This window comes from Myotis nattereri (genome assembly GCF_964212035.1).
Source record: "Myotis nattereri genome assembly, chromosome: 6".
NCBI lineage: Eukaryota > Metazoa > Chordata > Mammalia > Chiroptera > Vespertilionidae > Myotis > Myotis nattereri.
In genome coordinates this window covers 18473393-18497666 of record NC_138081.1, presented here as the reverse complement: position 1 = coordinate 18497666, position 24274 = coordinate 18473393, and the positions used below count along the sequence as shown (strand labels likewise).

Here is a 24274-nt window from a genome sequence, read left to right as displayed (position 1 = left end):
AGGCAGTGGGAAGACGGGGGTTGAAGATGTCTAGGTCCTCAGAGATCATTCTAGATGTTACTTCTGGATGTAACTGATGGAAATGAGGAGGGATGGGTAGTAGTGATGGTGGAAAGTCTGTTGGGGAGCCCAGTGTGAACACTGCATGAAAGGCAGCCGTGAGCATCTCCAGAGAAATTAGTGAGCAATGCATGTAAAAGGAGGTAGAGTGCAGGTATGCAGTGAAATGCAAAGGTTAGGAAATGGAGTCAGATGGAGAGGTTCTTGCATATAGTACTAAGAATATTAATTTTTATTGTGTGTAGAAAGGAGCAACTGAAGAGAAGTATATGGGCTGACATGCCCAGAGTTGTCTGAAGATGACTGCTACTTGGTGGATTTCTGAGTGAGACAGGCCAGCTATATAAAATGTATTATACTTTTCAATCTTTTTTTTTAAGTTTGTGTTATACTTTAACGCCTGAATAAACCTTTCCCAATCTTGAAATATGACAAATCAATTAAGACCAGAAAACAAAAATCCCAATAAATACTTTTAATCTTCTCTCTTTCACCTTGCATAAATATAATGGCCCCCTTCAAGTCTATGCAATTTAAGAATCTAGAGTTCAATCACTTCACCTTATCAAGAAGTAGAAATCAAGAATCATGGGAAGTGAAGGAAACTGATTACAGTTAGGCTTTGTCAGAGTAGAACCCCAGATCTGATAAAGGTCTTTAGAAACCACACTATCCTTTATCCACATTATCTGGCATTTAATTATAATATAGATTTCTTTGATAATCATTTTTAAAAGTCAGTGTTTAACTGGGAAGAAGACAATAGCCCCCCCACCATTTGTTTTTATAACCACTGGTCCTGAGGGAATCTATTTTCATTAATGAAGAAAAACATACAAAACTATTTAAATTGTTAATAAATGGTTGTGCTTAAATCTTTGAAAATAACAGAACAGCATTTTTTTTTTTACATTTCTGAATGTTTACTTTTTCTTAGTAAAGTGAAAGAAATTTCAGACTAGTTTTCTAAGTTCTTAAAATAATGAAGAGAAAATTAACTGATTCATGCAGTATGTAACTGTAATCAACATTTTTTGAGTACCTAACATCAAAGAAATGCTACTAATGAATAGTGATATATATTATATATATAAAACAAGACATAAAGACATAGTCCTACCCCTAGTCACAATAAAATAAACATTTGGAAAACTTGATAAAGACACATTGTTCCTTACTAAAAGCAAATTTAGGAACTATTATCCCTTTATTTAGATATATATGCTAAGTCATTTATAAAGAATAAATAATTATATAACTAAAAGTAAGAATATATTTTTTTTCAACAAGAAAAAATGATTTGGGAAGAGAAAAAATGTGGAGGTTAAGCAAAAGAAACAGATGTTAAGTGTTATCAATTCTGAAGTGAAGATAAAACCACATATTGAAGTAATATAATAAGAATGTGAGATTGAAAGGGTTAAGTCTTTTAGTATGAACACAAAATTACTGAACTTTTTATTCCTTTTTACTTACTTTTTATTATTTTGAAGAGGAGCAAGATGATTTTAAGTTGGTAAAAGTAAAGCCAAGTTCCAAAATACATGAAGGAACATGATTTCCCTGGAAAAGTGTGAATGTGATGGGCTTATATGTGTTAAATATACAGGATTTGGTCAGAGTATGAGGGTCTTAATGTTCAAACTAAAGCATGGTGTCTCCATTTTAAAATGTACGCTAAAGGCAACTGAAGTTAACATGAATAAGACAACAAATTCCATAAAGAAAAATCAGTACAACAGCTGTTAGTTGTAATTAGATCTGTATTTCTATCCTGGCTCTGCTACTAAGTAACTTACAAGCATGAACAACTCTAACTCTCTGAGCTTTAGTTTTCTAACATGTAAAATCAAAGGGTTAAGCCAGATGGCCCCAGGAAGTCATGTCAGGTTAAAAAATTCCCATCACTCATGCTGAGTCCAGGTACCAAAGAGGAATCTTGGTACTTCAGCAGTGTTTTTACCTGAAAAACTGAAGGAGTGTTATTTATTTATTTATTTATTTATAAAGCTAAATAAATATTTTTAGGGTACAGTTTCATATAGTTCTTTTGATCCAGTATAATAAGAAATTAAGTCTTAATTTTAATTATTATGAAACATAAAGTAACAGAAGTTCTCCAAGTGTTTCTAATGCAGAACACTTGGGAATGTAATTACATAGTATTATTTTAAATGTATTTAACAACTTGATTCATACAGATTGACAAACGCAGTGGGAAACTACACCACCTAAAGATTTCATGCAAACTGTACAGAAAAATCAGCAAATTAGTACATCACACGAAAATATATTTTAGAGTACATTTCCCCTCTTCAATGGCAGTGATTGTGCATTAGTGCAACCACAGAGCACTTGTAAACCTTTTCAACAGCATCTAGGTCCATAACAATTGTTTGGTTAGCCTCACGGTCAGGTTTCTTAGGTCTGGGCTTTCTGAGTTTTCCTATTTTGACAGTTACAACATTTACCCGTAACTGTAGCCATCCATCCAGACATGCCCACTGTCTGGTGCTGGGGGAGCAGGTGGATACGGGTGAATCTGAAGAACTCTCTCATCTTTCTAAAATTAGAAAATGGATGTGATTGAGGGATTGGAGGGAGATATAACTATATCCTAGGCAGTTATCACTTTTTGGCAGGAAGCTCTGTCAAACTGAGTAAGAGTCAGGCTAGAGACAGCTTCAGTGTGATTTCTGAGTTCTGGCTCTCTCTCTTTCTAGAGTCCTCAGTGTTAGGGAAGGGGAAACAAGAGAGGGCACCAGTACATGTCAGAACTGGCTGACTTAACCTCAGCCTTGCTTTTAAATTGTCACTAAAGGGCTTATGATAACAAGATGCTTTATAAAAAGATCTAGCCACCTGCACTTTAATCAAGTGAGTTGAATTTTTAATATATTGAAGTTTCTTGAGAGCTAGCAGCAAATGCAGGTTGTAGCGGGACATGGGACAAAGCAAATACTCTGTTTTCATCAAGCTTCAGTCTGTGGCTGTCAGAAGCCCCCAGCAGGTGGTGGAGTGCTGACCAGTTAACACAGGTCTAACCAACCGCGGGGCGCTGACAGAAAGCAGTTTCTTTCCTTCAAATTCAAACATCCTACCACCTTGATTTTTTTCATCTTCCTGGCAAGAAAAGGTACATACATTAACGTCCTTCAACACTAGGGAAATTCAAAGTATTTATTCATGAATTTTCATCCACTTCTATGTAATGTACAGTATGTGCACGTTAACAACAACAGGAAAGTGAATTATCAAGTGTCAATTGGAAATACTGACATAACGGGTTAAATATAGTTCTTCGTCACTATGTATGTGTGTATTCTTCCCCATCCCTATTGTCTACTCCAGATCTGAGCTGCTGTCTCCCACTGGCACTTCTCCTGTTATTCTCTTCAGCACAGAACAACGTCTCAAAGGTCAGATCTCCCAAGGGAAGTGGTCAGGCTTGCATTCGTCTTTTGAAAGTGCTCTGCCGGGTCCACTGGGTGGCCTGTGTTATCCACGCAGATTGCTTCTGAACAAAGAGGAGCCAAAGAGAACTCGGGCTTCCAGAGAAAAACAAAGTGCTGTCCCCTGTAAATCACAGTCTCTGCAGTGGAAGGTGTCTTCCTAACGAGGTAGAAATAATAGGGGGGTGTTGCAGATGCCCATATTTCACTGATACTGAACACTGTCTCTTTAAGGGCTTAAAATGGATTGACTCCACTCATCTCTCTGATTTTTTCGTAAGTAAGCCAGAACACCAGTGACCAAGGGGTCTGCAAGATTAACCAAAGAAGTTAGTGCACATTTCAAAGCAATTCTGAATATTCTACATATATGTATAACATCTTTAAATGTCAAAGTCATTTTGAATCTACCTAGGCTAAAAACAAATATTTTTATTTTGCCCTTGCAGAACACCTTATAATGCACAAAATATTTTTATGTAGCATTATTTCTCACCAAACACTTCCCTGTCATATATTTTCTCTGAACAATTTATAGTTGATATCCCCGTTTTACAGACAAGGACACTGAGGCTTTGCAATCAAATGCCTAATAACATGTTGTGGATCTAGACTACAGGCTTCTGGCCTCCATCCCAGAGTTCTTTTTACTGCATGTAACTGCCTAAAGGCTCAGGCTGAGCATGTCTGAATTCCAGGCTGGCTCCTCTACATTTGGTGTATACGGAGATGACAAGGAGGCACTTAAAAGATTGAAAGTGAAGATGAAAAAATATCCTGAGAGGTCACAAAACCAACACCTAGGGTATCGCAAAATGGGTGTAAAAATTCATGTTAAATAGAGAAGAGCTTCCAGCTCAGAAAGACTAGCTTGAATGAAGTTATAACTGTGCCAAAAGGAATTACACATAAGGGAATGAGGGTTATTCAATAATAGTTATAAAATGATAAAAGACACAGGGAAATCACAGAGTAAACATTGGAAGTAACCATTAGAGAAAGGGTGCCTTGGATCCCATTCCTGTATAGTTTGGTTCATAGGTGATGGGTAATGTTGATCAGAGAGAAACAATATCAAAATAGAGATATAAACTCAAGCAATTAGACTATAGAATGTATTTGGTTAGACAGTTTGTAAAGCAATATATATGTCAATGTGTTTGGAAATATTAATGTATATTTATAGACTGAGAATTTACTATAGAGTGGATTTAGGAGACCACATCTGGGTCAGTTCAATGTCTGAAGACAGACGCAAAATAATGCGAAGCTGTGATGATATCATATTCTTGTGACAATAACAATGAAGTGAACCATGAATTTAACTGTAGATGGAGCAAGGAGCAGAGGCCTTAGTTAAGAATAGACTATGCATTTATTCCTAATTGCTCTGGTCATTAGACTTCTTTCTCAAGTTAGTGACATAGCAGCCAAACTATATGCAAACGAAATGTAGTATATTAATCAGGGATTGAGCAAAGCGAGGTCATATTGCCTCTACCTGGTGGAAGGGATTGAGATTGAGTTCAGCTGGGTTTTGAACAGAAGTTAAAGAGGGAGACCACACAGCCAGACAACTTGGGTAGTATATAAATGGGGTACACTGAGCCTCTCTCTGTGCAGGTGTATATGTGGGTAGTGCATATTTACTAGTTTTCTTCCTCACTGGCACAGCTGTACCACTGAAAAAAATCCAAGTATATATGCACCCATGTTGCTTGCTCTGCTCTACCAATTGCCATCACTCTTGGGAAAACAGCAGAGTCCTTCTCCTTGCCTATTACTGAGGAGCTGAATACATAAGAGCTCCTGAGTTGATAGTTTTAAGTATTACGATTACAAACGGCTCTTCCTCATCAATATTCTGTGTTCAGCAAGCAATCTACTGATTGTAACTTGGCTCTCTTACTGCTTCAATGTAGGAGGAAGCACGCTGTCCAGAGGACCTCAGCATCTGAATCACTGGCTACGTGTGTTTCTCAATGTGACTGAGATGATACTGTGGTTCACTCATCAATTTCAAGGCCAATCTTCTTGGACGTACTCATGAGTAAGGTTTCTAAGGTCAGGGTCATGCACTGTGTCAGTTCAACAGGCCAATGTCACCTTGGTGATCTCTGGTGGTTCACCAGCCTTTCTCTGGCAACAAGGCTCTATTGCTACACACTTTCTCTTTTCTTTTAAAACTTCTAAAACTAGCTGTAGGATCTTGAGACACTCAGTATACTACATTATTCAGAGGCATGGGTTTAGAGTTGAGCAGTCAATTCCTAGCTTTGCCATACACTAGCAATATGAACTTGAGCAAGTTTCTTATACTTTGAGCCATGGTTGCCTCATCTGAAAAATGAGGTTAACACCTCCTGTTTTAATAGATTCTTGTAGGACTTTAAAACATAATTAATGTGTGTAGAGAGCTGAGGTTAGAGGCTGGCATATATTAAGTACTCATTTTGTTGTTGTTATCTATGTGGTCTCAGTATTTCTTTGTCCGTGGATGTTCTTCTTGCCCCTCACTCCTCCTGACCCTGATTTTATTTATCACCAATGGTCTCACCCAGCTTCATAGTCTCCCACACCAGAAACCTAGAAGTCCCATTTCCTCTTTCCTTCCCCCACCTTCTACCTATAATAAGTTACTAAGTCCTATAGAGTTAACCATAAGTGTCCTTAGAATGTTGTTTTCTCTCCATTTCTACAATCATCTGCTGGTTATATCACTGCCAGAACTTCCTTTCCTGTATCTTAGCCTTAATTTATCTTATTCATTGCTGCCAAAGGAATCTTGTCCCCAAACAAATCCAAGCTCATTGCTCCCATGTTTAGCAGCTGCTTGCTAACCGCAGGATTACACTTAAACTACAGAACTTGGCCAACAAGGTCCTTCTCAGCTGAGTCCTTAAGCACTTCTCTAGAACTCTCTCCTACCACTGCCCCGTGAAGCCTGTTCTCCAGCCACGATGAATTTTCTGCAGTTCTCCCAACACCAGGCCCACCCGTGACCTGATGCACATGCTACCTTCCTTTGATACCCATGTTACTCTTGACAAATGCCTACTAATCCTTCAAAGCTTAAATCAGCTATCACCTCTGTGACGGCTTTTATGGTGTCCTAAACAGTTAAAGCCATTTTTACTCCACTAGTCATGTTCCCACAGTGTTTTGGCCATACCACTGGCAAAGCACTAATATAACCTCCTTAATAAGACTATGTCCTCTAGAGCCAGGCTGACTGACTTTAATGCCCTGTCCAAGGTATCCAAACTCTAAGTTTTTGTTTCCTCCTCTATAAAAGAGAGAGATGATAGTAACCTGCTAAATAGATTGTTGGGAGAAGTCCGTGAGGTAAACCATAAAAATGATTAGCACAGTACTGACTATATACCAAGTGATTTTGGTAATACTAGCTTTATTTCTGTACTTTTAAATATATGTCTATCTTCTCCATCACAATGTAACCTCCTCTAGTACAAAAAGTGAACATCTTATCCCTTAGTGTTACCAGCACTTATAATAGTGCCTAGTTCATGCAGGCCAAATAAAAATCTTCCTTTCCAATAAGAAATACCCACAGATGTAAGATAATTTCAAGGTATAATCTAGATCAGTGGTTCTCAACCTTCCTAATGCCGCAACCCTTTAATACAGTTCCTCATGTTGTGGTGACCCCCAACCATAAAATTATTTTTGTTGCTACTTCGTAACTGTAATTTTGCTACTATTATGAATCATAATGTAAATATCTGATATGCAGGATGTACTTTCATTGTTACAAATTGAACATAATTAAAGCATAGTGATTAATCACAAAAACAATATGTAATTATAGATGTGTTTTCTGATGGTCTTAGGCGACCCCTGTGAAAGGGTCATTCGACTCCCAAAGGGGTCGCGACCCACAGGTTGAGAACCGCTGTTCTAGACAGTCAAAGTAATGTTTTACAACTTGGGTACACTTTTGTATCAGATATTGGCAATGGCTTTGGCAGTTAATTTCATGTTAATAGGTAGATACCATCCATGGGTGACATCATTTATTCCCAAAGCTTCGATGACCATCTAGATGTGGAGGGTGCTCAGATCTAAATCTCCATTCCCGTAGTCCAAGATCCAGACCAATATGTGAAGGTAATCATCTAGATATGTTTTCAGACTTAACACATTTAAAACTAAACTTGTTATTCTACCACAAAATCTTCTTCCCGGTAATTTCCTAAATTCCTATTTAGGAAATTACATCATCTGTGAGGGTAGAATCTGGGAGTGAAGCCAGACTTTTGTATTCTCCAGCCACATTTCCATCTTCTACATATTTTTAGAATCTACTCTTGTCCACACTGTTTTACTCTAGTCTGAGCCATCACTACCTTTCATCTATCACTACTCCTAGGCTTTTCCAGAACCACATGGCAGCAAGAATGCTCTTTTTAAAAACACACGTCATCCAGTTGGTGCCCTCACTCTTACGGATCACGGGGCCCTTTCCAGTCTGGTCCCTGCCCCTTTGGCCTCAGCCTGTGCTGCTGTCCTCCATATCCCTGGGCCTTGACCAATTGGTTTTCCTGCAGTTCCTTAACTCATCATGTTCTCCATCCACTCCAACTATTCCCTCCACCTAAAATGATCCTTTCTGCCCTTTTCACTAGGGTAAGTACTACTCGTTCCTCATCTCTCAGTTCAAAAGTCCATTCTCCAAAAAAGTTTTCTTAATCTTTCAGCCTAGGCTACACTTACTTGCTATCAAGTCCCATAACACCATGCACTTTCTCGTACTCCCTATCACTTCTAGCTTCTTATTCAATGCTTTCCTCACTTAACTAAAAGCTCCAGCACTAGGACAGGGGCTGAGAATCTTCCATTTGTCCCAAAGCCCCACTCTGAGTCCAGGGCTTGGCAAGGCATAGGCACTCAATTAATATTATATGGTGTAAATTATTGATTGTTTGAATTTCTAAACCCACAACTCAGCCATTCTTTCAAATATTTTCTAACTTATAAAATATTTGGGTACTTTGTTTTTAATATAGTTTTATGTTTCTTAAATAAGTATCTAATTCTAAAAAAAATAACATTTAAACCAAATGAAAATGACATAATGCTTTCTTACTAAGCAGAATTTTGTGATAATAAATATCAATGGGTAATGCAACATGTGCCATCAAACTAACAAATTTTGTTTGAAACATTAGCATTTCCGTAGGAATGATCTTCAGTATTAAATCAGTACATGTGTCCAAAATGACAATATTTTGGCTAAATAGACTACTAAAGGCTTCACAATGCAGAAAAATCTATCCACTGGCTTTATAACAACAGAGTATCAATCCATTAATTTCTGTATATAACTGAATTATTTAACTTTAATCGACCAAAGAAGGTAATAGAATTCTGATGAGAAGTCAAAGATAACAAAAAGAAAGAACTGTGGTTTGAGGACAGGGCCATGCCAGAAGAGAAAAGGCAAACTACTTATAGATTAAAAGTAATTTAAGTACAAATAAAACAAAAACAACAGAAGGAAAGACCTAACTTTACCATTCGCAGCCAAGATGGTAGAAAGCCTTTATACAGACTCATGAACCCTTCTCCTTGGACAGCCTGAATCAAGCAGTCAGTGGATGACTTATACAAAAGTCCCCTGAAAAGGAAACAAGACAATTCTGTTAAATTTCTTGTGTGAGAATAAATAAATATAAATTAAAAATAGACTAAGGAAACTTGCTATAAGTTAAATATTTCCTGCTCGTTTAGAACAAATACTATTTGTGGTTCTGTATACAGTAAGTCCTCACTTAATGTTGATAGGTTCTGTGACTTCAAACAAAATGGTGTATTCACAAAACCAATTCACCACAAGCTAATTGATAGAAACAAAAGTTAAATTCCTACGGCAGCTCATCAACATTATAAGGAAACACCATTGAATGAAATGACATTATTTGAAGACCTGCTGTATATAGATCACCTTTTTGAGTTTAAAGATATTTTTAAGGTAGACTCTTCTGATTCATCCCACCCTTGGTTTTATACTTAGAATTCACTCTACCTGATCTCTTCCAGAGAAAAAATACTGTTTTATGTCAGATCAAATTCTCCATGTTACCTGTAAGTCATAAGCTTCTGAAGAAAGTACTCTGTAAATTCTCAGCAGAGTATGTTTTCAAAACCTCCTTGAAAACAATAAAGTCACAATAAATATCTTTTGTCTAAATATGATTGTTAAATTAGCTCATTTCCCCAAAGGCACAGTACTTTTTCATCAGACAAAAAGCAAGAAATTGCATAAAAACAACTTCCTGGTTGAACACACAAACACACAAATACATTTCTATCAAGAATAAACAGGGAAGCGTCTTTAAAGATCAATGTTATTACAGACATTCAGACACATGGACACTGAAGACTTTCTACCTACCTTCCTTGCTTATCTCGTGGTTGATTCATTATTCGGCTTTTGATGACATCAGCTGGTGTTCCCAGAATAGAAGCTACCAGTCCAGAACAGAAACTATAAATACAAATAGATGAAACTGCATGATAATATGTATCAGTTTATAAATTTTAATAAAAGGGAATTTAACATTTAGAAAGAATACTAAATAAATTACTATAATATCTTTCATAATAATGCTCTTTTAGCTTAAAATAAATGCTAAATTCATTAAAAAGGTAGAAAAAAGAAAAACAAAAGAATGTTTTGGACAGCCTGAATCAAGCAGTCAGTGGATGACTTATACAAAAGTCCACTAAAAAGGAAACAAGACAATTATGCATTGAAAACCTACTGGGGGTAGGCAGAACAAGTCGATGAGGTTCGCCCTTGAGGCACGTACACTCCACTGGTGGAGCGGCACAGGAAAAATGAGTAATGTCAGGTGCTGATAAGCACTATGAAAAATAAAATGGGGTAATGTGAAGGGAGCGCAGCAGAGAAGAAAGTGTCTATGCGAAGACCTGGAGGAGGAGCATTGCAAGCAGGAGGAAGAGCACAGTAAAAGCCCTGAGTCAGGAATACTCTTGGTGTGTCAGAGGGGGAAAGCAACCACATGGCTGCATCCTCCTCAAGAGGGTCCATCCAGATGAAAGACTAAAGAAGCGGAGTTCAGCCCATGAAGGCCATTGAAGGAGTTTGATTTTATGCCAGGTATTCTCTCTCTCTGCGCATTATGCTCTAATGCTATAATTAAGTGTAGTTCTCTGTACTTACCACCACTATCCAATACCTCCATGCCTTTAATTCTTTCATTTGGAATGCCCCGCTCCCCATATAATTGGAAAATTCCCAGTTTCTCCTTCAATCTATGCTCAGGCACAAGGTCTAAGGAGTTTTTGCTTACCGCTCTCTCTTTACCCAACAAGGTTAATCACTCCTTGTTAAAGGTTTCTTGTCAACTACTCAAAAGTGACAAAATGGATGTCAACTGCACAGTAAACCAAGAGTATGTAAATGAGTGACTGAAAAGTTAAGAAACCACTATAAGTTCGTGATGTGTACAGACGTAAGGGAGATAACACAGGAACATAATCAAAATTTCATAAACAGACAACTCATTAACTCCTTAAAGTTTTCCAAGAGAAAGGCATCTGATGAGAAGAGGGGTGGCTAACCTGATCACAGAAAAAAGAGGCCCAAAGTCCAGAAGTTGGCAGCTGAGTCCACAGTATGGGACCATGGAAGCCTAGAGAGGAGCTTATGTCTGGCTAATGCAAAGCTAGAAAGGAACATTGTGTCAAATATTAAACAGCGACCTTAGGACGCAACTGCTGATGGCCTCATCCTCTTATCAAATTGTTTTGATGCCACAGTATGATCTGGCTGGATATCTTTAAAAAATAAATATTAAAAGAGAGCAAGTAATGTATTAAAAAGGCCTCAAGTACGATGACACCTAGAGTCAAAGTAAGAAGACAGGGCAATAACAGGAGATTTATTTTGTCAAGCTACTCGTAATGGGCATGCGTACTTTGCTACTGACCTTTATCACTCCTTGCTAGTAATAGCCCAAAATGAGGCCGAGGACACAGTGAAAGTGAAAATGGACAGAGGTGACTAGACAAGTCTTCTGTTCTCTCTAGGAGACCAATGGTTCTCTACAAAACTAGTTTAAAATATCCCATCAGCCCTGTGTCAGAATCAGTGATACTCTTCACGATCAACTAAATAACCATGCTCACATATAATCTTCACACAATGGAGACTGACCTTCTCAGTTTTACCTAATAGCCTCATGATTTTACAAAAACAAAAAAGAGGATTATCCTGGTCTTTCTGTTCTATACAATTTCCTGACCATTAATTCTACTCCCATCTTTCCTTTGCCTCTCCTATTAACATACCTTGTAACCTGCCTTCCCCCCTCACTGGAAAATTTTGGAAAATCCAAATCCTGGCCACAGGCTTCTATGGCTCCTGCCCTACTCCAGGACTTCATTTTACTTACACCATTTTAAAAAAACTGTGCTAAAATATACATAACATACAGTTTGCCATTTTCACCATGTTTAAGTGCACAATTCAGAGCTTACACCATTTTTATTATTCTTCATATTGAACTCCTTTTCCCCAGATGTTGATGGCTTGGGTAAAGCTCTCTGATTGTAGAGCTGCAGTCCCCTTCATGCATCCATGAGCATTCACAGCATCCACAACTTTCAGACCACACAGCACTACTTACCTACTTATATTTGCGTTCACAGTAAACAACTTTTGGAGCTCCAGTGGCGCAACCGGTTAGCGCGCGGTACTTATAAGACAGTAAACAACTTTGAGCTGCCTCACATACTATACATACTCATGCAATGCACTTAAAAACCTGATCCAGTGGGTGGAGCTAAAAAATGAGCCAAATACCAATCATCCCATTTTCTCAAAACCTGAATTAGAGAGGAATAAAGCTAAGTTATTTCATATTAGGGCTGGAATATATACTGGCTGGAAATTTCAAGTCTTTCCAAAAAAGATATTATCTGGGAGGTATATCTGGGAGTCGTGTACATTAAACAGATTTACTCCTGCTAGGAAATCCATGAATCTTAGGTGAGAAGTGTGGGATTTCAAAGACTATCTGGTTAGAAAGATAAGGTAAAAAAAAACAAACAAGAAACAGAGATGATATCACCGTGGGACTTTTGGAAAGACCTGACTAACCTGCTCCCACAGTACAGCATACACTGGTCCAGACAAGCATCTGGAAAGCTAAGTCAAGATGACTTGACTGGGTAGAAACAGGTGAAGAAGGTCTCATAGGCAGAGGGGACAGCACGCACAAAGATAGTGGAGGAAAGAAACGTATGAGTGACTACAGATACCACACACATTTTTATGGGGATAGAGGTAAAAGTGGAAGGAGCCCTAACATCCTCAGTGCTCTGTGAAGAGGCCAGAGAATGTATGGTGCAGACTGTGAACACACCTGGGTAAGAGTTTAGAATGAGAAAGAACAGTAAGCAAAGACATATAAAAAGATTGCCCTAGCAACACTAAAGACAGCGCTGATTTTAAAAGAGGAAGAATGAAGAAACACTACCATAAGAATATTTAGTTAAGTTGAACCTGAATTAGGAATCATTTTATCTGTACCTATATGTCTCCAAATATCATTGGTTTGGCACTATTAATATACTTTTGGGGTTGTCCAAATACCATAAAGGGTTCTAGAATTTGGAAACAAGATAAGGAGCTAAATAAAATCACTATAATGTTAAGGATATTAGACATCCATAAAATAACTCATTCTAATGCAGCCGTGGGCAAACTACGGCCCGCGGGCCGGATCCGGCCCGTTTGAAATGAATAAAACTAAAAAAAAAAAAAGACCATACCCTTTTATGTAATGATGTTTACTTTGAATTTATATTAGTTCACACAAACACTCTATCCATGCTTTTGTTCCGGCCCTCCAGTCCAGTTTAAGAACCCATTGTGTCCCGCGAGTCAAAAAGTTTGCCCACCCCTGTTCTAATGGATATTTGAAATTGTTGCAGAGATAAAGGTACGTATTACTCCTTCCTGGAATGCTCTTCTTCCTGTCTCTTTTTATCAAAAGCACAGCCCTTCAAGACATGTATCTAATTCTAACCCCTCCAAGTGGTTATTACTTCTCCCTCCTCCGAACTCTACAGTAACTAGTCATTTACTGTACAGTGTTTTTACGCTTTGTCTTGTTTTCTGTCTTGGTAAACATCCTGGGAAGGAGTTGGGTTTATGGTCTGTACTGACTACAAGGGCCCTGCACAGTGCCTTTAACATAGAAGTTGCTCAGACATATCTGCTCAACAAGCTGGTGAGCTGATCATTAGAATCTGACCCTGGCAGGGCCCCAACAAGGTGCAAATATTTGGGGAAGTTTAATCTACAACATTCTACAACTTCGTCTCTGTCTTCTCCATTTCAACTGCAACAAACTTTAAGAAAACTGCTTTTTATAAATATACTATCACCTTTCTCTAAATGTGATATCCCTAGATTCCCAATCAAAAGAGACAAAAAAAAAAGGTATGTCAAATAGGGAAGAAAAGGTGATCTGGAGAAAAAAAAATAAAGTCTAAAACTAAAACAACCACTTACCTAGATAAACTGTGAGTCATGATATTGTCCTCAAGTGTTGTATTCGATACCAAGTAGTGTTTCACTGTATCATACGTGGTTAAATCTGGCAATAGAAAGAAAAAGAAGACAACTATTTATTTATTCAACAATAATGTCTTTGAATCTTAGAGAAGGTGTGGAGCAGAGAGAAGACCTTATAAATAATTTGGTCTTATATCTTTATTGTCACAATTTGCTTATTTTTGGAAATCCTTTTCACATGCCATACCAAAAAGTGAAAATGCTCTAGGGAAAATTCTCAATTATAGTACAACATAAAAGAAGACTATTGTCAGTATATGTTATTTAAAAATAATAACATTTTTCATTTTTCCTGAGGTGAGTGCCAATAATTATTAAGGCTATTACGCTTCTCAGAATTCAATGAAGTTTCCATTACCTCCCATATTCACCAGCGCTGCTCTTTGTACATTGGGTACCCAGCCTGCCCAAAGCCCACGTATTCCTCCTTCAGCTAAGATTTTTGCAAATGCATGATGCACACCACGAAATCTAAGGGGAAATAATAATGAATGTAAAAGCTGCATGCATTCCTTTGTATGGAATGCAACTGGATAAGCTTGCCTATATAGCTGTTAATGATTTGGAGTAAAATAACATCTTAATCACTCAGAATTGTTAGAAATTAAAGCAATCCACAGAAATCTAATTTCCAGATAAACTTAAAAATCCTTTAAAAAAAGGCCAACATTTAATTAATCATTTTAATGGAAATCTTTATAAACTGTGTCAACCTCTTCTCAAATTTTTGAACACATTACAATTATTTTCTTGATATTTTACATAACCAGTGCACATAATAATTATAGAAGGGAACAGTAGTTATTGTACCTCTGGTTCATTTTACTACTTTGTGGGAGACCTACAAATTCTGTAATTTCGTCAAATAACAATGGCCCTCACATAATCTTTTAAAGAAATATTTTTAGGCCAAAAAGTAAGAAGGACAACCTCATCATAAGAGGTTTAAAACAGAATACTTTGGCTTTATCAAAATTTACTATTTTATTCTTATTTTGCTTATTTTTCTTTACACAGATAAAAAAAAAATGGTACTGAACCATGGGCCACATCTGGAAACCTCTGGTATAAAATAAAGATCTGGATTTGATATATTTGATATAGTTGGATTTGATATACCTGGAGTCAAATGCTACCTTTGCCACTTACTAGCTGTGCTGTGTGGCTTTTGCTCAGGACTTACACTTTCTGAGTCGCACTGAAAAGATAATATGACATTTATTAGGCATGCATAATTGCTACGATGCTACATGGGAGGTATGGTCATGAAGGGCTAATGTAGCTAAAATTTATTGTACACTTATTAAGCACCAGACTTTTTTTATACATATATGGTACATTTAATTTTTGAAAACTCTATGAAGTGTGTATTATTAACTCCAATTTACATCTGAGGAAACTAAAGCTTTAGAGAGGTTAGGAAATTGACTAAGGTTACAGAGTTAAAATGTGGTAAAGGCTGGATTTGAATCCCAGGTTATCTGATCCCAACATTCATATTCTTTATAACAGTATTCAATGTTTTTTATTACTACAGCAAACCAAAAAGTTCCAACATTAAAGATGAGAGAGGGAAAAAATTGAGGCAATCAATTCAGATTATTTCTGGATCCTAATAGTTAGTTCTCTCCCTATATATCCAACCAAGGCCACATCACTTCTCCCTGCTACTGAGTAATTAGACCTTGTTGCCAGATGACAAAATAGGCCCTGGGGTTCCGTGAACTACTTGGTTAAATCAGAGTGGTTTCCCTTTCTCCTCTGTGGTGCAGGCTCTTCCCCAGCCCAACCTCGTTTTCCACTGAGTCAGCTCAGGGAGCAGCAGAGCAGAGAGCAGTGGTCAGGAGCGAACTCCCCAAACTTCCTTAAACTTGGTGAAAAGAAGAGGAGCAGACTGGACAGGGAAGCAAGAACCATCTGCAAGGTCAACTTTGCTATTTCCCTTCTTTCAGGGAGAAAGGGAAGAAAGCTAAGCTTTTGGCACCTATGAGCCAGGCAGTCTCACTGTCAGGTAGACCTTCTGAGATGGCCCCTTGTAAAGTCAGAGAAGCAGAGACTAGAAATGTTAATTGACTTCAACAACACCAGGCCATGCTAAATCAGGATTCAGAGCAGGGCACATTTTAATGATCAAACTCTTTACTAGTATATTGCTGCCTGGGCTAGGAAAGGCAGCACACACATAATTTGTCTGGGTAGAGATCATGTGCACCTTTATCATGCAAAGAAAAGATCCACCTTAGCTCTCCTCTTAATGGATACAATTTCCAAATTAAGAGAGTCAAAATTACTGTCTTTACTGAATGTTGAAGTACAAAAATGCTTATGTCCATTAGGTAAATGTTCAAAATACGATGGTGGCAAAGGGGGACAGAAAGGTGTGCATTAATTAGCGAACCTACCGCAGTGGTTTTCCTTCGAGTTTCCTTTTTCCTTCCATTTGCATCTGAACCTTCACTAGATCTGTTGGGTTGGCTAAAAACTGGCCAACCACACCAGCAAACATCCCTCCAATCACTGATTTCCTGATTATACAAGGAGATACATTTTTAAAGATGACTATTAATTTCATAAGTTTTGTAGTAAACAGTACCATGCTGGTACAGCCCTTGCATATGACATTTAAGACAAAATGAGGAACAGACCCAAACAAATCAGAGGAAAGTGGATGATCTGTCTGTTTACAGAGGGGTTAAAGGACCACAGAGAGTTGAAATTCAAATAGTTTGCCCACATTACATGCTGGTAGAGCAGGAATTTGGGCCCATCTCTGACGTATTCTAAAGCCTAGGAATTCTCAGTAGAAAAAGGAATACAGAATGTACTCTAAGACAATTTTTAATATTAAAATATTAAATAATACATATATAATTTTATGTACATATATACATTTGTATACAAAGTGCAGTAAATGGTCAATTATTTGGACTTAAATTGTTAATATTTATTATTTTAAGCCTGTAACTTGAGGTGATTGCGGTACAATGCATAATTTTATGTAAATCTAATGGATAAAACATTAAAACCTTAGGGGCAATAGCATCTTATTTTCAAAACAAAACTTACCAAAGGGGATAATGCTGATCTTCATTTTTGCGAAACACAACTTCACGGAGATGTTCATATGTGACCATTCGACCTCCAGAGTACACTGTGTAAGAGAGAGCATGAAAAAAGTGGATTCAGCTGTATGTTTAATAAAATACGAGGACCTCTGACCTGGTCTGGTCACCTCTCCAGCTGGCTCTTTTCCTCATGCAGCCTATGCCTCCGGCACATGGACTTCCTGGTGGCTCCCCTCATGGGCATGCCTTTTCCAGCCTCAGGCCTTCTCACCGGCTGGCTGATATTTCTTGCATGGATTCTCCTTTCTCTGCCTTGCTAACTCCTCCGATCTTCAAAACTCAACTCAGAGAACTACTTTTCCAGAAATATTCTCTGACCTTTGCTCCCGTGTTCTAGGCTGTCATGGCACCTGCTGCTTCCCCTGTGTTCCCACAGAACCACACAGGCACACATCTAATTCAGCATTTATCATACTGACTAGAGATGGACTTGATTTTCTTGCTCACCTTTTCATCAGACCCATGAGGTTTTCATTACCCTATATGCCTTAGTACAGAGCTGAGTAAACAGTGGGCATTTTCATTCAATAAACATGTATAACTTTATTGGATAATTTATTATAGTACAGTCATTTTTCAGCCGTGTCAAATATATGAAATTAAGCTTAACTGTAAAACCATATATGGTGGTCAACAAATACACATGAAAAGAAGTGAAATTCAAAACAACAATGGGAAGCAAAGGAGAAAATATTTTTTTAAAGGATGAAAAGTAAAAATCATTAAAATCAGTACATGATATTCATATAGAGAATATTTCTTGATATTTCTGGAAGTTTGATGAAATATTTCAAGATATTCAAAAATATACAAAGTACCAAACAATAACAGTCTCTATGCACATTTCTGGATAGTTCTTGATGAATACACTCTAACTTACTCATCTGAAAAACTGAAGCTTTAAAAATAATAAGATGGAAGTTACTGCTGGGCGGTTCTCTGACCAAGGGTCCCTTCAATAGTTGAGGAAACATGATGAATGTAGAGGAGAAAAATGCCACACTTGTCCTACCACTTTTTTTTCCAGTCCTCACCTGAGGATATTTTTTTCCATTGATTTTTTTTTTTTTTTATAGAGTGAAAGGGAAGGGGGTGGGGGGGGGGGGGAGAGAGAGAGAGAGAGAGAGAGAGATATCAATGTGCTCTCACATGGACTGGTTGCCTGCGGAATGTGCCCCCACCAGGGCCAGGGATTGAACCTACAACCAGGGTAACACGCCCTTGACCAGGGTGACTCTTCAGTACTCGGGCTGGTGCTCCAACCACTGCTCAGGACTGTCCTGCCACCTTTTGAAGCCAAGTTTATGTTCCCCTGTCCACAAGCTTGAAAACTCAACACCTCCTATCTTTGTGAGTGCCACTTGGGAAGCAGAGCAGAAAAGTGCTCTCATTGGCTGTAATGTGCTTATCGCTATTTTCCTTTAAGAGTGACCAAAGGCCCACATAGCTAGCTAGTTAGGTAGCCTGGGAAACAGGCAACAAAAAGCACCTGCTTTGCATTTAATCTATTGCTGGAGTTGGACAGACAGTCATCCTTGCTTGCTGTCTTTTCAGAGTAGCCTGGTTTCTAATGTATTGGTGAGATTTGGAATTGTGGTCAAATATATTTAATTTTCAAGAACCTAAACATTTTTAATTTTGTGTTTAAAGTTTCTATAATAGATAAATACATAAATTATGCTTTATTTCTTAAACTTGAAAATAATTTATTAAGAAAATTTTGAAACATACAGAGAAGTAGAGAAAATGATATATAACTCCCTCAGTATCTATAATTCAGATTTATAAAGTGCTAACATTTTTGCCATATTTGCTTCATGTTATTTGTTTTTTCTTAATTATTTTAAAGTATATTACAGATATGATGACAGTTCATCCCTAAATAATTCTCTATGTATTTCTAAAAATTGAGTGCAATAATTCCTTAGTAACAATTGGTAGTTAATTTTGTTCTTCTTAAGAGACTATATATTCATTTATCACATTAGTAGGAAAAACTAACTGGTTTTTGGATAGAGCCAAACAGAAAAGCAGAGGAGACAAACACAGAAATCAAAACAAACTTACCAGCCAGAATCAAGATAAATACCTACGTGTCTGTAAATGGCAGGTGTCACTCCTTGCCAAAGCCTTAGAAAGCCTTCCTCTTGGACAATCCCGAGGGCTGTGCGCACCATGCCCCTGTAGGGAGTAGATTCTCTTGCGCTGTCTCCCAGCCGAGCAAGGGCAGCTTCTCCTTGCATTTGGAGTCGAGTTTTTGTGAGATCTAGGGGAAAGGTTGCTAATACAAAAAAATACAAAATGAGGGGGAAACTCACAATAATCAGAGAAACAAACAATTCTAAAATCATAGGACTAATACTTCAGTCACAACATCAGTGATTCTCAAATTTTAGAGTACATTAGAATCAGCTATGGAAATCAGTTGATTCATAAGCGCTCCCAAATTTACAATCCACTGTTCCAGAGCACATCCCACTCACCAGGAGGAAAAGTGTCAAGCCTTGGGTTCTTTTTGTGCAGAAATTTCAGTCTAAAATCTATTTTTTGTCCTTAAGTTTTGCTTTCCAATGGTTATAATTTCAGGTATCCATATTGTGTAATGTCCTCTTGACTGTAATTGTGATTAAGATCTACTGTGACGTTTAGAATACTGTATAACTTATGCTAGGTTCTGAATGCCAGATGAAGCTAAATTCTATAATTTCATAGATGATGTTCACACGCAGATAACTCACTAACTTGTTTGAGATACAGAAGATGCAATAAGGAGTTTATAATGTCATCTTCTGTATACGAGGATGGCATGCTCATTGGCCTTGTATTAAAGCACATATTGTTTTTCCAGCACTGACAATTTTTATGCATGGCCTCCTTACAAGTACCAACTGCCCTTGAAAATTATTTTTCTAATGATTACATTTTGAATTATAGACCTTTTACCTTGAGACAGAGCGGCACTAGCTAGGCCAGAGTAGGAATATCAAGCTCATAACTTTATAAACACAATGTCCCAAATAACTGAGATGACCAGATTCAGTTAAGTTCATGAACACTGCTAACATTACAGAAGTTTTTCAATGACTCCCATTTGATACAAAACCATAGCTATGTCCTTCCAAAAGAAAACAGAGTGAAGAGAATATTAAATCTTACCACTGGTCTTTGGAAAAATTTATATCTTGCCGATAGTTTCCCTAAAACAAGTAATTAACATATAGAGGATTCAAGCAATGCTTCATTGAAATATGAAATATGAAAAGTCTTAAGACTTAGGAGCCTCTATATGAGCATAGGTTATGACTCAAAACAAATCTGTTTTTCTTGCTCGTTACTTAAATCATGCATGCTCCAGGTTCTGATCCTAAATTGTTTTGCACCCAGAACCATCTCATGTTTTGATTCTCCCTCCTCCCATCCCAGCTTCCTCACAACTCTCCATGAATTTTTAACAGAAGAAATGTTCCTTTACAAAAGCCTTTGGTCAGAGGGGGAAACATCAGTTTAAATAAATTTTAAAAAACCAACAAAACAAACAAAAGCAAAACAAAACAAAAGACCCACCTGGAAATATATCTAATCATTCAGCAATCTGCCTTTAAATTTAAAAAAAAGTTGATCAATTATATTTCAGTAAAAACAATGAATGAAAGTAATTCTCCATCAGTTTTGAGTGGACAGAGAAAAAAGGAGTAGGTTCAACGGGCAAGAGTGGAGAAGCACAAAGGGCGAAACAACAGAGAACGTGCTGGCTGGGCTGGAAATACAAACTAAGCTCATTGTAGAACAGGGCAAACATTTACAATTGATAACAAACCAGAGCTGTTACTTTTTGTTTGTTTTAAAAGGGCAACAAAATGAAAGGCTCATCACAGTGAAGGCTTCACAGGGAACGGCAGGCACTGCTCACAAAATCCTTGAAGAAACACCACCTGCTCCTGTGAGGGCATCCTCAGTCTGTGCTAGCTGGCCTTCCGTTTCCCTGACTTGCTTACACAGAGGTACCCGCTCATCTCTGTGCTCTTACGATACCTAACAATACCTTCATCATAAGAATGCATGTCTCGCCACCAGCCTGGAAGGTCAGAACTGGGTCTTTTAAACTACATCTCCACAGTCTCTAGCATTGCAGTAATTATAATAATAACACGATTATTGGGGGTCTTGCCTTGGATTTAGTATTTATTTATTTTTGACTTCTCAGAATCCTGCAAGGTAAACACAGTAGATGAGTTAAGCTCCAAGTGGCCAACTGGCAGATGCTGAGTACAGGCTCAATTAAGTGTGACAGGTTAATAAGTTGGTTCCACAATTTGGACCCAAAAGACAATGATGTAGCGAGGCTGTGTAAGAATATAAATCACAGGGACATACGTAATAGTTTCAATAGTAAAGATAAGTTTTTTAAAAAAAGAATATACATCCAAGAGATTATTTCAATAAGGACGAAAAGTGGATTTTGTTTTCCAAAAGGTCATCCTCACTAAAGGGAAAATGATGCCTTAAGAGGAATGACAACTCGTGAAGCTCCTGAAAGTACACGTTTTGGTACAACTGCACACCTCCGAGAGAGACGAAATTGGAAAGCAAAGACCTTAGTGACCCCCGGTCCCTCCTCCACACAAAGCTGGCCTTGCCCGCACCCCGCCACATCTGCGGGACACGTGGGCAAGGACAGGGCGCAACCTCGCGGACTGCACACACCCGGGAACCGAGCCATCTGCTGGCCCTACCGCTCCTCCCTCCCCTCCCCCGCTCCCCCACTGCCACCCCTTTCCAGGGTGGCGCCACAACGACCGGCGGGAGAGGCCCAGGAGTGGGCGTCCGGGTACCTAGCTCGGCCACGGTGGCCGCGCAGCCCGACAGTACGAAGTTGCTCGCTCGGGGCCATCTCTGGACGAGCGGCAAAAGCCTCTCCTCATCCTCTGGGACCGACATTCAGCAGCAGGACAGGACGACAATGCACCCCTTCCGGCCGGCGCGGGCGCCACAGCTGGCGTGCCGCCTGGCCAGGGCGGCCTCTCCTCAACCGACCAAGGGCGTGGCGGAGTCCGCGTCCCTCTCTGGCTTGGCCCCTCGAACCCGCAACCTTCCTAACAGCCCCAGGACGGAGTGGTCCAGCGGACACTGAGAACAGATAAACAACGCGGAGCCCGCGAGGCTTCTGGGAAATGTAGTCCTCCGCACTCTGCGCCTCTCGGACCGCGTTCTCTGATTGGCCGCAATCTACGCGCTCGCTGGGCCCCGGTATCCATGGCAACAACGCGTGGGTTTTTTTCCCCGTCTAGGCCACTCGGAACCCGCCCTTTGACCTCGGTCCAGCTTCAGCACGACGAACCGGTTGGCCAAGACCTGGAAGAGAAGTGGGAGGGAGCGATGATGCAAAAGTCATCTAAACACTGGGGCGGGGAAAGGCGACTACAGTTAGAAAGGCAAAGGAAGCTGCCAAAGTTGCAGCAGGAAAGTTTGCGAGGTCTGGTGGGTGCTCCCGATTCGCAGAGGGAAGGAACAAGTGCCATGGCAGCAGGACTTTTCCTTCTTTGATTCTGGAAGGTGCTAGACAAAAACATGGAACTAATTTTCCCGTCAGTGCTTATAATCCTAGGTTGCGTTGCTCTTTTGTTATTCCTTCAACGGAAGAACTTGAGCGGACCCCCGTGCATCAGCGGCTGGATTCCTTGGATTGGAGCTGCATTTGAGTTTGGGAAAGCCCCTCTAGAGTTTATAGAGAAAGCAAGAATCAAGGTAAGAGGCCTTAGCAGGTGGGGTTACCGGAGAAGGTAATGTTTACTTTTTTATTTTCTTTCATTGGATCTCAAATGTAATGTTAGGACACGGGGAACATATCTGCTGCCCTCAATTAAACGATCTAGTCATTTATGCATTCCTCAGCCTACAGCTATGTCTTATGCATGGTTTTTAAAAACCAAATAGATTTCTATCAGTTATGAAGTACAATGCAGCTTGCAACTAACTGCCTTTTGGGAAGCAGACATTATGGGATGCAACCTATGATGAGTGCTAATTACTTCATCTTTAAAAAATCCTTTGTATACATATTAAGTAAATGCTTGCAGTAATTGGGAAAGACAAGTGTAATTTCAATTTATGAAAACACATAGTAAATTAGTATCCAAATAGGAGTTTGTTGTAAAAAAAAAAAAAATTGCTTACAAACTTGGTCTTTACAAATTTTGCTGGCCCCGTATTTTCGACTGCTGTTATTACTTACTGATGATGAAATCAGTTTTCCCTGGGCACTAAGAAGATTAGTGATGGTTGCTGTAGTAGATGTTTTTGTACTTTTTCAAATATAGTATATCTTGCAAAAAGAATTTATAGAATACTGCCAACTTTTTTATTTATTTCAACCAGCGCTTCACTGAACATTCTGGGGGTGAGGGGTGGGGGTTGTGTATACATACATATAGTGTGTGTGTGTGTGTGTGTGTGTGTGTGTGTGTTGCTTTTTGCACTTAGCCGATTGTTTCCTCAGAATGAATTTCTAAAAATGGAAGTGCCCAAAGAACATGAACATTTACATTGCTTATGTTACCATTTTACCCTTGCAAAAGGATTTAACAGTATACACTTTTTCTTTTCTTTTGAGTGTAGGTAGGGGATTGCCTAGCTCCTCTTATCCTGGCCCACACAAGGAACCATAATTCTTGCTAGTCTAATAGATGCAAAACAGTATATTTAAAATAAATTCTCCTTTATTTCCTACTAGAGGCCGGGTGCACGAAATTTGTGCATGGGTGGGGTCCCTAGGCCTGGCTGGCAATCAGGGTAGATCGGGGCCTTCTGGCTGCTGGCCGGGGCCTTCCTCCCTTCATTCCCCACCGCCTTGTGGTGGTCAGTGCACGTCATAGCGAGCGATTGAACTCCCAGTCTCCCAGTCGAATTCCTGAGGGGACACTCTGCATATTAGCCTTTTATATATATATACTAGAGGACCGGTGCACAAAATTCATGCACTCGGGGGGGTGTCCCTCAGCCTGGCCTGC

At 38.9% G+C, this 24274-nt stretch overlaps 2 protein-coding genes across 2 annotated transcripts in view; one reads left to right on the top strand and one right to left on the bottom strand.

Annotated features, from left to right (window-relative positions):
- Positions 1-1805: 1805 nt before the first annotated feature.
- Positions 1806-23006, bottom strand: SLC25A27 (solute carrier family 25 member 27). The gene is made up of 9 exons (XM_081093935.1): positions 22100-23006; positions 19357-19548; positions 17209-17293; positions 16545-16667; positions 14501-14613; positions 14080-14164; positions 9928-10020; positions 9048-9150; positions 1806-3821 (listed from the first exon to the last, which is right to left on the bottom strand). The coding sequence occupies exons 1-9, from the start codon at positions 22203-22205 to the stop codon at positions 3750-3752; spliced, it is 972 nt and encodes a 323-aa protein (XP_080950061.1). The 5' UTR covers positions 22206-23006; the 3' UTR covers positions 1806-3749.
- CYP39A1 (cytochrome P450 family 39 subfamily A member 1) overlaps positions 22830-24274 on the top strand; it is a 73647-nt gene continuing 72202 nt past the window's right edge. Inside the window, exon 1 of the mRNA XM_081093936.1 lies at positions 22830-23012. Within this exon, the coding sequence (XP_080950062.1) occupies positions 22836-23012 (177 nt within the window). The 5' untranslated portion in view covers positions 22830-22835. The remainder of the gene's footprint in view (positions 23013-24274) is intronic.